Here is a 17517-nt window from a genome sequence, read left to right as displayed (position 1 = left end):
CCTGCTGGCACCCGATGGAGGCGCGTCTGCTGCGAATTGATCGCCTCTCCTGAATCTGCAGCGTGTGCAGCTGTACTGCCATCGCTTTGTCTGCATCCAATGAATATTAATCAGGTCCTTGTTGAGTCTGTGTCTTCCTGACGATGAAAGTGCTTTTTATTGCTTGTTCCCGTCTGATACGGCGTTCTGTTTATCTACAGCACTCAGGTATTAGTCTGATAAATTAATCATGTAGATACATCAGGAGGCGATATATATTCTGCCGGGATGGGGGGGGGGAGTAATACAGGGTGGAAATATTAAAGCTAAACTCTGGGCAGGACACAAATTAATGCAGCTCTGTAATCAGTGATACATCATGAAGGACATATATTTACCACTTCAAGTCCGGACACTTTCACCCCCTTCCAGTCCGGACACTTTCCCCCCCTTCCAGTCCGGACACTTTCCCCCCCTTCCAGTCCGGACACTTTCACCCCCTTCCAGTCCGGACACTTTCTCCCCCTTCCAGTCCAGACACTTCCCCCCCCTTCCAGTCCGGACACTTTCCCCCCCTTCCAGTCTGGACACTTTCCCCCCCCCTTCCAGTCCAGACACTTTCCCCCCCCCCCTTCCAGTCCAGACACTTTCCCCCCCTTCCAGTCCGGACACTTTCCCCCCCTTCCAGTCTGGACACTTTCCCTTCCTTCCAGTCCGGACACTTTCCCCCCCTTCCAGTCCGGACACTTTCCCCCCCTTCCAGTCCGGACACTTTCACCCCCTTCCTGTCCGGACACTTTCCCCCCCTTCCAGTCCGGACACTTTCACCCCCCTTCCAGTCCAGACACTTTCACCCCCTTCCAGTCCGGACACTTTCCCCTCCTTCCAGTCCGGACACTTTCACCCCCTTCCAGTCCGGACACTTTCACTCCCCTTCCAGTCCGGACACTTTCACCCCCTTCCAGTCCGGACACTTTCACCCCCTTTCAGTCCGGACACTTTCCCCCCCTTCCAGTCCGGACACTTTCACCCCCTTCCAGTCCGGACACTTTCACCCCCTTTCAGTCCGGACACTTTCCCCCCCTTCCAGTCCGGACACTTTCCCCCCCTTCCAGTCCGGACACTTTCACTCCCCTTCCAGTCCGGACACTTTCACCCCCTTCCAGTCCGGACACTTTCACCCCCTTTCAGTCCGGACACTTTCACCCCCTTCCAGTCCGGACACTTTCACCCCCTTCCAGTCCGGACACTTTCCCCCCCTTCCAGTCCGGACACTTTCCCCCCCTTCCAGTCCGGACACTTTCCCCCCCTTCCAGTCCGGACACTTTCACCCCCTTCCTGTCCAGACACTTTCACCCCCTTCCTGTCCAGACACTTTCACCCCCTTCCTGTCCAGGCCAATTTTCAGCTTTCAGTGCTATCACTCTTTGAATGGCAATTGCGCGGTCATGCAACACTGTACCCATGTGAATGTGTTTTTCCTATAACATTTTGCAAATAAATAATCTTTCTTTTTACGTACTGTCACCCAAGCAGTACAGTGTCACCATAGTGACACTGTACTACTTGTGGGGGGGGTCATATATTTTTTTCTTTTTTTACACTGATTGCTTTTACACCCATAAAGGCTGTAAAAGCAATCATTTCTCTGTCTCTCTGGCTGCATTCTTACAGCCATTGAGAAATACTGTGTGAGCTGTGATTGGTCACAGCTTGTCACATGGTACAAGGCTGTTTTGAATAGCCCTGTACCATGTGATCTCTGTGATCATTCACAGATTTCGCACGTAGTAAGCAATGATGTCAGAAGTGACATCCTGCTTACTACTTTGCATGTGATCACTGATTGGCCAATCAGCGGTCACATGAATCGGGACCTCGCACAGAGGTCCCGTAAAGCAATTTGTGTTTCACTGAGTCCTCCAGACACAGTGGGCACTGATCACAGTGCCACGCGCTCCCAGGGAGCGCACACAGGCAATGGATGCGGGGAATGTTTAGAAACCCTCCTGTCCAGCCGTTTATCGACATGGGCTGGACGGGAAGAGGTTAAAGTGGTTGTAAACCCTTACATATACAGTACGAGATGGTATAAAAAAAATTGAGACTAGTTTTGTAACACAGATGACAGCACAAGGCTGCACACACAGTCACAGGGAGCACCAACTTTCATAAGTCAGGGTGTTGAAAGACATTGTCTTGTGGACATTGGGAGCTGTGCAACTGGTGCTATTCTGACCAAGTCTGCTATTTCATCATGGATAGCAAGTTAGAACAAAGAGCAAATCCTATACTGGGCCCATCAATTCATCAGGCAGCCTGGGTGCCGAGAAGGGATGCTTTAACCACTTCCCGACCACCCTATTGCAGAAATACTGCTACAGGGCAGCACGGGTGCGCAAAATCATGTATATATATATATGTGATTTTGCATTGCCGGGTAAGGGGTGCACACTCCTACCCGCACGGCCATTCGTGTCCGCTGTTGTCAATCACCGGGTCCCGGCCGGTAATTACTCGCTGGCGCCTGGTGATTACCAAAGATCTCCGATGGGGAGGAAAAAAGTCTGGTTTACTTACCGTTCTCCTCCCTGTCAGCTCGGGCACACTGCACAGCACAGCCATCCAAAGCAGTGTGATTACAGTGAAGCACCCCTCCCCCCCTGCCCCCTAGTAAAACAGCACACAGTTAACCCTTTGATCGCCCCTCATGTTAACCCCTTCCTGCCCAGTGCCATTAGTACAGTGTCAGTGCTTTTTATTAGTACTGATCACTGTATTGGTGTCACTGGGGATGTCAGTGACACCAAGTCAGTTCCCCCCCCAGTGTCAGAATGCAGTTGCAGTCCCGCTATAAGTCGCTGATCGCCACCAATACTAGTAAAAATGAAAAAAAAAAAAATCCCAGTATCTATACCGCCATTTGTAGACACTATAACTTTCACGTAAACCAATTAATTTACACGTATTGGGATTATTTTTTAGCAAAGACACGGAGCAGAATACATTTTGGCCTAAATTTTTGCAGCATTTTGATTTTTACATTTTTTTTATTTGACATGTTTAATAGGAAAAAGTCAAAAATATTGTTTTATTCTCAAAATTGTCGGTCTTTTTTAAAAAAAAAATAAAAACCACAGAGGCGATCAAATACCAGCAAAAGAAAGCTCTTTTTTGGGCAAAAAAAGGGTGCAAATTTTATTTGGGTGCAGTGTTGCATGACCGCGCAATTCTCAGTTAAAGTAATGCTGCGCTGTAAAGCAAAAAATGGCCTGGTCAGGAAGGGGGGGGGGGATCCTCAGGAGGGCAAGGCGCAGGGGCGGACTGACAGCTCATGGGGCCCCCGGGCAATAGGGGATCATGGGGCCCCTGTGTCTTTGCCCAAACTCAAAAAAGCCTATGAAAAATGTACCAGGGGCATCTCATGGGGCCCCCTACTGACCCCGGGCCCTCAGGCAGTGCCCGAGTTTCCAAATGGTCAGCCCGTCCCTGGCGATGGATTAAATACCTTTGGGTGCATGCATAGTATTTCCATGGGTTGTAGCTCCCAGCATTTGTAGAAAAGTTCCCCGGGGCCCCATCAGTTCAGCAGCAGGGGCCGAGGACAGAGAGGGGACCATTTACTAACTTTCAGGATTTCCTGACAATTCAATCAAAGCTCCACTCCTCTTTTATATCGATCCGCCGGGGCTGGCCGAACTTTAATTTCATTGGCAGGAGTCACAGCATGGAGGGTTACTCTGCCTGATCCCGAAAATGAATAAATAGCTCCCAGCCCCTGCTGTTGAACTGATGGGCCCCGGAAAACCTTTCCTTGTTGGGAGCCATGGTTGGTGGGATCACTGTGTGTCTAGAATAAGGTGTTCAAAATCTTTACTCTGTTTGGAGTGGAGGGGGTGCGATCCTATCAGGCAAGCCGGAGGAGGGTCCTGCTGTGCAGTTTGTATGGGGGTCCTGCTGGGCAGGCTGTATGGGGGTCCTGCTGGGCAGGCTGGATGGGGGTCCTGCCAGGTAGGCTGGATGGGGGCCCTGCTGGGTAGGCTGGATGGGGGTCCTGCCGGGTAGCCTGGATGGGGGTCCTGCCAGGCAGGCTGTATGGGGTTCCTGCTGGGCAGGCTGGATGGGGGTCCTGCTGGGCAGGCTGGATGGGGGTCCTGCCAGGTAGTCTGGATGGGGGCCCTGCTGGTCAGGCTGGATGGGGGTCCTGCTGGGCAGGCTGGATGGGGGTCCTGCCAGGTAGGCTGGATGGGGGCCCTGCTGGGTAGGCTGGATGGGGGTCCTGCCGGGTAGGCTGGATGGGGGTCCTGCCGGGCAGGCTGTATGGGGTTCCTGCTGGGCAGGCTGGATGGGGGTCCTGCTAGGCAGGCTGGATGGGGGTCCTGCCCGGCAGGCTGGATGAGGGTCCTACCGGGTTGGCTGTATGGGGGTCCTGCCAGGCAGGCTGGATGGGGGTCCTGCCAGGCAGGCTGTATGGGGGCCCTGCTGGGTAGGCTGGACAGGGGCCCTGCTGGGCAGGCTTTATGGGGGTCCTGCTGGGCAGGCTGGATGGGGGTCCTGCTGGGCAGGCTGGATGGGGGTCCTGCCGGGTAGGCTGGATGGGGGCCCTGCTGGACAGGCTATATGGGGGTCCTGCCGGGCAGGCTGCATGGGGGCCCTGCCAGGCAGGCTGGATGGGGCCCCAGGATGTCTAATGGTGGCCCTGTGTGTAACTACCTAAATTTGACTTGCTATCAGCCTCTTGCATTGCCTGCACAGCAGAGCTTAGAGAGGAAGATAGAAGCAGCACCAGGAAACCAATCATGCTAATAGGAGCAGAGTGACAGAGAGTCTTCTCCTTTGACTGTCCAATTACAGGCTGAGGGTGGGCTCCTGTAAGTGAATGTGAAACTGCAGCAGAGAAAGAACAGGTCCCCTCCCCCGATAGGCAGGGTTGCTGTGTGGTAGAATTTAGATCTCAGGGATGGTAGGACGACAAAAAAAACAAATCCATTTGGCAGGTAACACAACTCTCATGATGTATGGACTGGATTTCATCGATGTATTTGGCCCTTTGCCTGGAGTACAGCTTTAACTGTTACAATGTATTCATTTTTATTGTAATATTTTATAAGTGTTGCTTCCAACCGGACTCATATGGTGGTCGTGGTGTTTAGTACATCTGTCCTTAGGCAGTTTATATTGCTTATGTATCTGTTTGAGTTTCTCCCTATGCCCCACATCAAAATGATCACCTATATGCACCCAGCGCAGTCAAAATGTGTATACCATTAAGTTGGAAGTTCCTCGGGGGTGGAGACTAATGAGTTGGTATGCTCCATATTCAATATTTTGTGTATGTATCACTGTGTCATTTCATTTTTTTCACCTATCCAACACCGTATTTAGTGATAAGGAGGAACTTCTTAATTAGTGTAGTAATATTTTAGAGCATTTGGAGCTTTTTGTTTCTCACCACGCCCATATTAATACTCTAAAGTACTTTTTTCTTGTATAAATACATTTTTAATGTTCATGTAGTAGGTCAAGAATGCTGTTGTATGCATTTCCTAGCAGACTATTTACGTAAATGATCGCTTATATGCACCCAGAGCAGTCAAAATGTGTATACCATTAGGTTGGAAGTTCCTCGGGGGTGGAGACTAATGAGATGATATGTTCATTATTCAATATGCTGTTTTATGCGTTTCCTGGCAGACTATTTACATAGGAATATTAGGTCATAGGAGTATTAGAAAGAAAACACCTTTAGTACAAAATTTTAGACCTTTTTCCATTTTATTTTTCAGTCTACCAAAAATCTTGCAGGAAATTGAGATTTCGGATCCTGCAGAAATGTTTCCTATCCTTGCTTTTCTTGGAGCCTTTACAAACAATGTCTACGGGACATATCGTGTATATGACTTTCCCTTTCCCATCATGGATTCTCATTGCCTTGGGTTAACATTCCCACATGGAAGAAAAATATATTTGTAATATATTTTAAAAATATTCTTCCCAAATATATTAACATAAATTGGAAATGCTACAATTTTGACCGTATTCAATATATTTCAAAATATATTTCAATAAAGAGTAGCTGAGTTGCTGACTCACTGCTGGGAGGGGGTAGCAGGAGTAGCTGAGCTGCTGAGTCACTGCTAGGAGGGGGTTGCAGGAGTAGCTGAGCTGCTGACTCACTCCTGGGAGGAGGTACAGGAGTAGCTGAGCTGCTGAGTCACTTCTGGGAGGGGGTTGCAGGAGTAGCTGAGTTTCTGACTCACTGCTGGAAGGGGGTTGCAGGAGTAGCTGAGCTGCTGAGTCACTTCTGGGAGGGGGTTGCAGGAGTAGCTGAGTTTCTGACTCACTGCTGGAAGGGGGTTGCAGGAGTAGCTGAGCTGCTGAGTCACTTCTGGGAGGGGGTTGCAGGAATAGCTGAGTTTCTGACTCACAGCTGGAAGGGGGTCGCAGGAGTAGCTGAGCTGCTGAATCACTGCTGGGAGGGGGTAGCAAGAGTAGCTGAGCTGCTGAGTCATTTCTGGGAGGGGGTAACAGGAGTAGCTGAGCTGCTGACTCACTGCTGGGAGGGGGTCCCAGGAGTAGGTGAGCTGCTGAGTCACTGCTGGGAGGGGGTAACAGGAGTAGCAGAGCTGCTGACTCACTGCTGGGAGGGGGTAGCAGGAGTAGCTGAGTTGCTGACTCACTGTTGGGAGGGGGTGGCAAGAGTAGCTGAGCTGCTGAGTCATTTCTGGGAGGGGGTAACAGAAGTAGCTGAGCTGCTGACCCACTGCTGGGAGGGGGTCCCAGGAGTAGCTGAGCTGCTGAGTCACTGCTGGGAGAGGGTAACAGGAGTAGCTGAGCTGCTGACTCACTGCTGGGAGGGGGTAGCAGGAGCTGAGTTGCTGACTCACAGTTGGGAGGGGGTAGCAGGAGTAGCTGACTCACAGTTGGGAGGGGGTAGCAGGAGTAGCTGAGCTGCTTAGTCACTGCTGGGAGGGGGTAACAGGAGTAGCTGAGCTGCTGACTCATTGCTGGGAGGGGGTAGCAGGAGTAGCTGAGATGCTGAGTCACTGCTGGGAGGGGGTAGCATGAGTAGCTGAGTTGCTGACTCACTGCTGGGAGCGGGTAGCAGGAGTAGCTGAGTTGCTGACTCACTGTTAGGAGCGGGTAGCAGGAGTAGCTGAGCTGCTGAGTCACTGCTGGGAGGGGGTAACAGGAGTAGCTGAGCTGCTGACTCACTGTTCGGAGGGGGTAGGAGGAGTAGCTGAGCTGCTGAATCACTGATGGGAGAGGGGACAGAGAATTTGGCTACTGAAATAAAGAGTTAAACCACTTTAGTACTTGCTGTGAACTTTGAGATTGAATTACTCCACAGTGCGTTCAGCTAAAGAGGTCAGTGGGGCCCATAGCCTAACCACAATTCAACCTAAAATGTATTTTTTTAAATAACACTTATGTAAAATGTATATACTGTATATATTTAATCACTGTATTTCAGACAGTTATCCCGTGTTGCTACATTGTTGCAGCATGGAGTAGCTGATCGCTGTTTCTATATTAGGAATGTCTTTTGGAAAATGAAGCCGATGTTGGATCGTTAGTGTGCTGCTGACGATTTTCCTGTCTTTTCTATCCTCTGCAGATAATTGCAATGATCCCTTGGTATCCCAGCTGCCGCATTCAGCGTTTGACAGCTCCTCGCAACTGTTCAGTCACGGCAACGCGAAGCTCAACAGCCACAATGGTAAGATTGGTGTTTGAAGAATCTGTCACTGTCTAGAGGGCCGCCATGAATAATTCATCAGGCTGCGAGTGTCTAACCAGAATCAGCTCCTCGTTTGAGAATTATTACAAGCAAACAGATTTTTTTTTTCCCCCTGAAATATCTTTAGCAAACTAAACGAGGTGTGGAGTAAAGAAGAACCATCTTACCGTGGAGTCCAGCTGGTGCTTCCATTAAAGCTGATCTATGAGATGGGGGGATGGGGGGGGGGGTTCAACTAAACCAAGCCGGTCAGGGCCCATTAACACTTGTGCGTTGTAGAAGGTATGCTATGTAGGGCTGCTGTTACAAACCACGGGGCCCCATACAGCCACCCTGACAGACCCTCCCCCGTCCCCCCAAAAAAAAGTTAACTTTGCTTCAGTTATGAATGAACACAGTGGGCGATCAGTACTGATCACTGATTGTGTTCATTCAGGAACGGAAGCGACTGGTAACATATTTACCAGACCCTTCCCCCGCTCTCTATCCTGAAGGATCCTATTGTGTGCTTGCAGATGTCAGTGGGAAGGAGAGGAGGGGAGTCGGGTGTACTTACTTTTTGAACAGTTCACCATCTATTGATACTTTTGTTGAATAAATGGCAACCTTTTCTTTTTGTTTCTATTCAAGCACATCGCTTTTATCTTTTAATAAGGATCCAATGTTTGCCTGACTTGATATAATGAAAGTCAAAAACTTCCATTGCATATACTCATTTTTTCATGAGTATATATATATATATATACAGTGCTCAGCATAAATGAGTACACCCCAACAGATTTGTCACAAAACCTTTCCTTTCAAAATCCACATTTTCTATGGGGCACTATACTACAAAATCCTCCCAAACTTGCGGGCCGTTGATTGCAAACAAGATTTGTTAATTTGCACACACAAAAAAGTATTTTTCCTAACAAATTTATCCAAGACCACGTTGCGAAAATAAATACTACCCAATGAAAGTCTTCGGAGCAAAGCTAAATTTTAGACAACAAAATCCTAATTAACAAGAATTCAACTCCAGGTGAGTCTAATTATTCATTATACAGGTGTCCAGCAGAGAGTTGATTATAAAAGGGGGTTACTTAACAAAGAAAACCCCTCCCCATTTCATGATGTCAGCAATGGCACCACGTGGAAAAGAAATGTCACAAGGCCTGAGAAAGAAAATAATTTCTTTACACAAAAAAGGTGAAGGCTACAAGAAGATCAGCAAAGCAGTCAGAATACTGTAGCAAAAGTTATACAAAAAATGTAGTAAAGATGGAACTGGAACCATCTCACAGAGACGTCCAGGCCGTCTATGGAAGTTAACACCTCGACAGGAGCGTCTTCTGATGAAAAGGGTTTAAGAAAATTGCCATGCAAGTTCACTTCAGTAAGCTAAAGAAGTAGAAAGCCAAAGTGGGGTGATTGGTTCCTGTGACACAATACGGCGTAGAAGGAAACCTCTCCTAAAGCCCATGCACAAAAAAGCCCACCTAGAATTTGCCAGGGCCCAGACTGAAAAAGAAGAAGACTATTGGGACTCTGTACTCTGGAGTGTTGAAACCAGGATATATATTTTTTTGAACTGATGGCTTCGAAACGGTATGGCGTTGCAAAGGTGAGGAGTACAAAGAAAAATGCATGGTGCCTACAGTGAAACATGGTGGTGGCAGTGTCCTTCTATGGGGCTGCATGAGTGCTGCTGGTGTCAAGGAGCTGCATTTCATTAATGGTCTCATGAATTCACAGATGTACTGCTGTATATTGAAAGAGAGGATGCTGAAGATGCTCCCATCACTCCGTGCCCTCGGTCATCGTGCAGTTTTCCAACATGGCAATGAACCAAAACACACATCTAAGGCCACCCACTGTTTCATTTCTGAAGAAGAACCGGCTGAAAGTGATTCAGTGGCCAAGTATGTCTCCTGATCTGAACCCAACTGAACACCTATGGGGAATTCTGAAGAAACAAGTTGAGCATCACTCTCCATCCAGCATCCAGGATCTAAAAGAGGTTGTTCTTGAAGAATGGAAAAAGATCGATGTTGCAATATGTCTCCAACTTGTTCATTCCATGCCTAGAAGCCTCGGTGCTGTCCTCACAAATCATGGAGGTCGTACAAAATACTAGATGGAGGAGTATTGGTTGTGGGGTGGATTCATTTTTGCATCAACTAATTTGAGAAAAACTGAAGATTTTGTAATCTAAGTTATATTATTAACCTTACTTTCATGTAATGAGCCGAACAAATGTTCTATAAAACTCGGTCTTCTCAAAATTTTGGAAATTGCTCTTGTGTTCATTGAGATATTGATGAAAATCTTACTTTTCAAAAGGGGTGTACTCATTTATGCTGTGCACTGTGTATATATATATACATATAAAATAGATGTTTCTAGATTCTCTGTATTCATGTCACCCGAAGACATCTATATTTTATTAGTGGTTCAGACAGCTGGTGACACGCCTTGAAGTTGTCAGTCAGATGTCATTTCACTTCATCCAGAACTACTTTATTGCTCACGATCCTCCAATTATTTCATGACATCAGCCGGCACTGTATGTAGAGCTTTGCTCTGAATTGTTGGAGAATTCCGGGACAGAGGAGCAGATTGTCGGAAGCACACAGAGAATGATGAGCAGGACTCCCCTATCACTCATTTCTAGAACAGTTTTATGTGTGTGTTACACAGATTCTTCTGATTTTCGATATTACGTTGACCTAAAACTGCATTTCAATGAGGAATATAACAGAGTGGAGCCGGCTATTGTTGAAGCCATCTGTGCTTTTAGAACTGGGACCTTCTGTGCTCTGGCTGCTCCTTCCTGTACCCTAGACATTATCGTTTCAATGCTGCAATGGATTATGGAAGAATGAGAACTTTTACTTTTTCCTTTTATATTCAGTTCTTAGAACACAGTGTGAGGCCATACTGTGGGCAATCTTTTGTGGCCATCAGGCTTATACATAGGGATGAGCAAACTGATTTGGAAATTAGTTCAAAGAGAATTTCAAACTTTTTCCACGCTCAAAGTAAATGATATAAGTTATTACCTGAATTTGTGATCACGTGATATGGCAGGTTATCAGTATTCTTTTTTTCTGGAGCGAAGGGTGGGAGGGTTGTTCTGCGAGTGCCCCATCACCGCCTCCTGGGGAAGTGGGCACTTTGCCTTTGGTTATCCATCAGTAGGATCCTTCAACATCCTAAAAACTCCAGTAACAGCATGATAATAATACAACAAGGGGTAGCAACGGGACCAGACTGCAGCAATGGATCCCTGGTCTTCACTCCCAGAAGGGGAGCTATGGACTCTGAATTAAAAAGGGCTTTGGAAAGGATAGGAAAGGGCACGGGTCAGAATTTGCCCACAGATAGGTCTACAAATCATATTCCCATTAAGATCTGTAAGATGACAAAAGGTCATCTGAGATGTGGGAAGTCCACTTTCACAGTGGATCACTGGTCTTCACTCCCAGAAGAGGAAACTTGGAGGGTCTTGTGTCTTCGGATTTAGGTGAGTTAAGCTCTGCCAGATGACAAAAGGTCACCTGAAATGTGGGAAGTCTACTTCCAAAGTCGGCTTCTCTGTATTAGGGCTTACTGTTCTAAAGGCTCCTGTTGCAGCATACCTTCATGGCAAGGGGTGGCAAAAGGATAAGTTGATGGCTGGACCTGACTGCAGCAATGGATCACTGGTCTTCACTCCCAGAAGAGGAAACTTGGAGGGTCTTGTGTCTTCGGATTTAGGTGAGTTAAGCTCTGCCAGATGACAAAAGGTCACCTGAAATGTGGGAAGTCTACTTCCAAAGTCGGCTTCTCTGTATTAGGGCTTACTGTTCTAAAGGCTCCTGTTGCAGCATACCTTCATGGCAAGGGGTGGCAACAGGATAAGTTGATGGCTGGACCTGACTGCAGCAACGGATCACTGGTCTTCACTCCCAGAAGAGAAAACTTGAAGGGTCTTGTGTCTGCGGATTTAGGTGAGTTAAGCTCTGCCAGATGACAAAAGGTCACCTGAAATGTGGGAAGTCTACTTCCAAAATCGGCTTCTCTGTATTAGGGCTTACTGTTCTAAAGGCTCCTGTTTCAGCATAACTTCATGGAAAGGAGTGGCAATGGGACCAGTTGATGTCTGGACCTGACTGCAGCAATGGATGACTGGTCTTCACCTCCAGAAGAGGAACCTTGGAGGATCTTGTATCTGTGGATTTAGATGAGTTAAAAAAAAGCTTTGGGAGTGATGGGATTGGAAAGGGAAAGGGGCTCTGAATGAACTCTGCCAGATGAAAGAAAGCCACGTAAGATTTGGGAAGCCTGCTGGTCAAGGCTGGCTCCTATGTAGGAGGGGTCACTGTCCTAAAGACTCCTGTTGCAACTTGATAACATCACAACAAGAGACAGACAGCAGCAATAGATTACTGCTCTTCACTCCTAGAAGAGGAGCCATGGAGGGTCTTATGACAGTGGACTTCAGTGCTGGCTCCTAAGAAGGAGAGTCTACTGTGCACTTTGCAAGTGAGGAGCGAATCAGCATGCCCTCCTTTGGACTACTTCACCAGCATACTTTGGGCTCGGTTGAGTTAAAACCTGCTTTTGAGGGAGGTGGGATGGGGAAAGGGGAGTGGGGGTGGTCAGAATTTTCCTGCAGATATGCTTTAAAAATCACACCCCCATTGAATTTTGCCAGATGACAAAAGTTTACCTGAGATGTAAGAAGCTGCTGTTCAAAGCTACCTCCTATGATGGAGCGCTCATTGTCCTAGGGACTCCTGTTGTAGCATACCATCACAAGGGGTGGCAAGAGGACCAGCTGGTGTTGGGACCAGACTTCAGCAAAAGATCACTGGTCTTCACTCACAGAAGAGGGGTCATGCAGGGTCTTATGACAGTGGTTTCCAATGCAGGCTTCTAACTAGGAGAGCTTACTGTACACTCTGCGAGTGAGGAGTGAACCGGCAAGCCCTCCTTTGGGCTTCTTCACCAGCATACTTGACAGGCTGGAGCTAGGCTTTAAAAATCACATCCCCTCCAGATGACAGAACATCATTCAAGATGTAAAAAGCCCACTGTTGAAAGAGGGAGACCAGACTGCAGAAACGGATCAATGATCTTCAGTTCCAAAAGAAGAGCCATGGATGGTCTTGTGACAATGAACTCCGGTTGAAAAGGGATTTGGAAGAGATGGGATGGGGAAGGGGGTTCAGATTATGCCTGGGGATAGGCTTTAAAAATCACATCCACATTGAACTTTGCCAGGTGATAGAAGATCACCCAAGATATGGTAAGCCTGCTGGTCAAAGCCAACTCCTATGTAGAAGGGCTCACTATCCTAAAGACTCCAGTTGCAGCTAGATAACATAATTACAAAAACAATGGCATCGTGACCAGTTGGCAGTGGGACCAGACTGCTGCAGTGAATCACAGGTCTTCACTCCTAGAGGGGAGCCTTAGAGAGTCTCATGACTGGGAATGATGGAATGGGAAATTTGCCTGGAGATCAGCTTTAAAAATTATATCCCCATTAAATTCTACCAGGTGACAGAAGGCCAGTTGAGATAAAGGAAGCCCGCTGTCCAAAGTCAGTTTCTATGTAGGAAGACTCACTGTCTTAAAGACTCCTATTGCACCATGATAACATCATGACAAGTGGAACTAGACCAGTTGGCTGTGGGACTAGGCTGTACCAATGGATCACTGGTCTTCACTCCCAGAAGAGGGGCCATGGAGGGTCTTGTAACTGTGGACTTCAATGCATGCTCCTAAGAAGGAGGGCTTACTATGCACTCTGCAAGTGAGGAGTGGACCAGCCAGGCCTTCTTTGGACCTTTTCACTAGCAATTTGAATGAATTGGGTGCTCCTTTGAAGTGAATCACCACTTCCCAGTGAATGCTGGCTCTGAGTGTCCTGGCCGGATTCACTCATGCCTAATCATTTGGAGTAGAACATTGCTGGAACATTTAGAGCCTTAGGAAAACAAACAGATGGGGAATGCAATTAAATTTTTCAGCAACTTATGCTGGAAAAAACCGAGGCTTTATTAGTTATCAAAATATTCAGCATTGTCAGGTCAGCACCAGAGGATTTGGTATAAAACACAGCAAATAAAAATAATTGTATTTTCAAAGTCATCTGTCTCGCACCAAAGGGAGACTTTTATCTGCACATTAAAGGTGCCGCAACAGATGGCATCTATTTATTCCATGCGCTGAAATAAACCGATGCAAAGAAAAAAGTATTGCGTATCCTAGAGGGAAAGGGGTACATATTCTAGTGCTGACGCTTAGGCAAGAGCAAGGAATGAATATTTTTACCAAAATTGCACACCTGCCTACTGTAAACCAGCTTGATGTAAGTGACATCTATTTTCAGATCTGAACTCCAGCCAAAAGTTATATTTTAGGTTTCTTTTTAGCATGGGGAAGGACTGCCATGTTTTTATTGCTAGTTGCTGCCATACTGGGGAGATTTCACCATACTTCCTGTGTGGTCAACAGTGATTGGTGTGTGTGGTAGCACTGGACTAATATAGGTGGGATATTGGTACTTCAAGTTCTTACTCAAAGTCAGACCTCCTTCAAAGTGGTTGATAGACAGTGAAAGAACAGTGTAGACTAGACCTTGTTCTTTTCTTGGGCTGCTGCCTCTCTGATGGTCTCAAAAGAAAAAGTAAAGTAGATATCCAGCTATGGGTTGCGTGTTGAGGAGCACTCAATGCAAAAGTTCATGACACTTTTTAGTCCAAAGCTTTATTGATCGAGAGAATCCAACATATTACGGGGGAAACAATGAACCAGCAAACACAAATGCTCCTGCGCTTGGGATGGACTCGATGCAGGCTACAACCACATTAAGAATGTCCTGGAACATGCACACCTTGCTGCCCTCGAATGGACCGGGGGAATCCAAATATACTGAATGAGGAAAGAACAAAGAGAGGGCGCACAGGCCTAGTGCATTACCATAAAAAATGTTTAACTACATGCCGCCCAGCCACTGTACATATACGGCGGCAGGGCGGCACTCGCAGGCAAAACCACGCTTTAAAACGTGTGTTTTGTAAACAAATAGGGGGTGCGCGCGAGGCGCGCCGCCGCCCTATTTGTCCTGCCGATCACCGCCGCAGATGTCAGTTGCTGGGTCACAGCCGCTCCTTAGCGGCTATCTCCCAGCGATCGGCGGCAAACAGTGACAGAGAGCACAGCTGCAGTAGCTGTGCTGTCTGTCACTTCCCTGTCAGCTCGAGGATGAGCTGATCGAGAAAGAACAGTTTCTCTCTCTCGATCAGCCTTGCCCCGTCCAGCACACACCCCGCCCCCTAGTAAAACACTCCCCTCACTCCTATAACCCTTCCCTGCTAAATAAAGTTAACCCCTTCCTCCCCAGTGCCATTAGTACAGTGTCAGTGGTTTTTTTTTTTGCACTGATCACTGTATTAGTGTTTTTGGGGATGTCAGTGACCCCAAGTCAGTACCCCCCAATGTCAGAATGTCCGCTGCAGTCTCGCCATAATTCGCTGATCGCCGCCATTATTAGTATAAAAAAAAACCCTAAAAATCCCAGTATCTTTCCCGCCATTTGTAAACGCTATAACTTTCACGTAAACCGATTAATTTACACGTATTGGGTTTTTTTTTAAGCAAAGACATGTCGCAGAATACATTTTGGCAGAAATTTATGACTAAATTTTATTTTTGCATTTTTTTTACTGGACATGTTTTATAGCAAAAAGTCCAAAATATTGTTTTTTTTCCCTCAAAATTGTCAGCATTTTTTTTCATAGCGCAAAAAATAAAAACCGCACAGGCGATCAAATACCACCGAAAGAAAGCTCCATTTGTGGGGAAAAAAAGGATGTAAATTTCATTTATGTACCATATTGCATGACCGCGCAATTGTCCGTTAAACTAGCGCAGCGCTGTATAGCAGAAAAATGGCGTAAATTGCAGTATCTATACCATAGTTTGTAGACGCTATAACTTCCACACAAAGCAATCAATATACACTTATTGGGATTTTTTTTACCAAAAACATGGAGCAGAATACATTTTGGCCTAAATTTATAACCAACTTTGAGTTTACTATATATTTTTTATAGCTGAAAGTAAAAAATATTGTTTTTCTTCCAAATTTTTGGCCTTTTTTTGTTTATAGCGTGAAAAATAAAAAGCGCACAGGTGATCAAATACCACCGAAAGAAAGCTCTATTTGTGTGAAAAAGGACGTAAATTTCGTTTGGGTGCAGCATTGCATGACTGCGCAATTATCAGTTGAATTAGTGCAGCGCCGAGTAGCAAAAAGAGGCGTGGTCATTAAGGGGGGTAAATCCTCTGGAGCTCAAGTGGTTAATAAGAAAAAAAATAGTTGTTGTACTCACAAACGAAAATAAAGTCAAGGCACATCATAAAAGAACAGCTGGGTCAACACCGCGCTGAGTAACAGTCCGCAATGGGGAGTGTAGACATCCAATAGGCTGATGCGTTTCGAGGACTTGCCTCTTCCTCAGAGCCAGTGGCTCTGAGGAAGAGGCAAGTTTGTGAGTACAACACCTATTTTATTTCTTATTAAACTTTTTTTATGGTAATGCTCTGGACCTGTGCGCCCTCTCTATATTACGGGGGAACTGCCTCCCACTTTCTTATATTGGTACTTCAAAGCCTTACCCATATTCATAGCTCCTTCAGAGTGGCTGATAGACAATGAAAGGACAGCGTAGACTAGGCCGTGTTCTTGTCTTGGGCTGCTGCTCTCAAAAGAATATATAATAGATAACACTGTTCAACAAATTTTTATTTTTTGCCAGTTTTGGAAACAAAAGGATCCATTTCTTAATGAATTTCACATTCTGAGTTCAAATATAACAATGAAATTTGTCAATTGGCTCTAGTTTTTCTGTAAACGGAACGTTTTCTACTATAGGCGTAATGGCTACATAATGCACAATAATTATATAGATAGATGTCTTTCCACAAATATAAAGCAAGTGATATTGACTACATAACAAAGCCTAAATGGCATAATATATTGCATAGGATTACCAAGAAAAATTATAGCCATAAGCTAAGTTGAATCATTTTAATACTTAGGATTCTCACTAGTTTTGTCTTCAGTTTGTGTCGGTTTTGCTTCTCTTGGCTTTTCTCTTGTATTCGAGGAAAGGGCTATCTCTTACAACTGCACGTGACTACACGCTTCAGGTTCTTCCTCACTTGACTCAACCACGAAGGATTCTGGTGCTTTAGGAATTGGTAGCCCCTCTCCATGAGGAACTGGACGTATTGCCGATGGAATATTTGGATAGTGCACAGATAACTTTTTCTTCTTATTTAGCCCTTTTACAATTGGAGGCACCATACAAAAGTAACAATTACTAACATGATCTGTTGGCTCTCTCCAAATCATTGGCACAGCGAAAGGCATAGATGCCTTTTTTCCATTCAACCATTGCTCCAGTGCCGTCCCACAAGAATTGCAGCATATATGTGGTGCCCAGCTCTTGTCCTGGTCTCCTATCTTGCAGCCAAAATACAAGTTGTAGGCTTTCTTAATCATTCCTGTTATCCTCCTTTTTTGTGAGATAAAAGTTATTTCACCGCAGATATAGCAGAAATTATCTGCTTTATTCACACAAGTTCGAGGCATTACTGAGTAGCCTATATAAGCAGAAAATGAAATGTAAAGACGAACTCCAATCAGCTACAGATACTGCAGCTTTTATGCAGTGAAGTGATGCAATTAAAGGCTAATATTGCATCATCTCAGTATACATGACATTTTCTATTGGTCACCAGTATCAATTGCGCAA

At 46.1% G+C, this 17517-nt stretch overlaps 1 protein-coding gene across 1 annotated transcript in view; it reads left to right on the top strand.

Annotated features, from left to right (window-relative positions):
* Nucleotides 1-17517, top strand: part of LOC149462256 (contactin-associated protein-like 5) — a 577382-nt gene that overhangs the window by 100843 nt on the left and 459022 nt on the right. Inside the window, exon 2 of the mRNA XM_089677193.1 lies at nucleotides 7598-7699. Coding sequence (XP_089533319.1) covers nucleotides 7598-7699 — 102 coding nt within the window. The remainder of the gene's footprint in view (nucleotides 1-7597; nucleotides 7700-17517) is intronic.

This window comes from Staurois parvus, unplaced genomic scaffold (assembly GCF_062004578.1).
Source record: "Staurois parvus isolate SC_StPar_1 unplaced genomic scaffold, SC_StPar_1.0 ptg000179l, whole genome shotgun sequence".
Lineage (NCBI taxonomy): Eukaryota > Metazoa > Chordata > Amphibia > Anura > Ranidae > Staurois > Staurois parvus.
The sequence above is the reverse complement of the archived record's forward strand: the minus strand, read 5'-3'. Positions and strand labels throughout refer to the sequence as shown.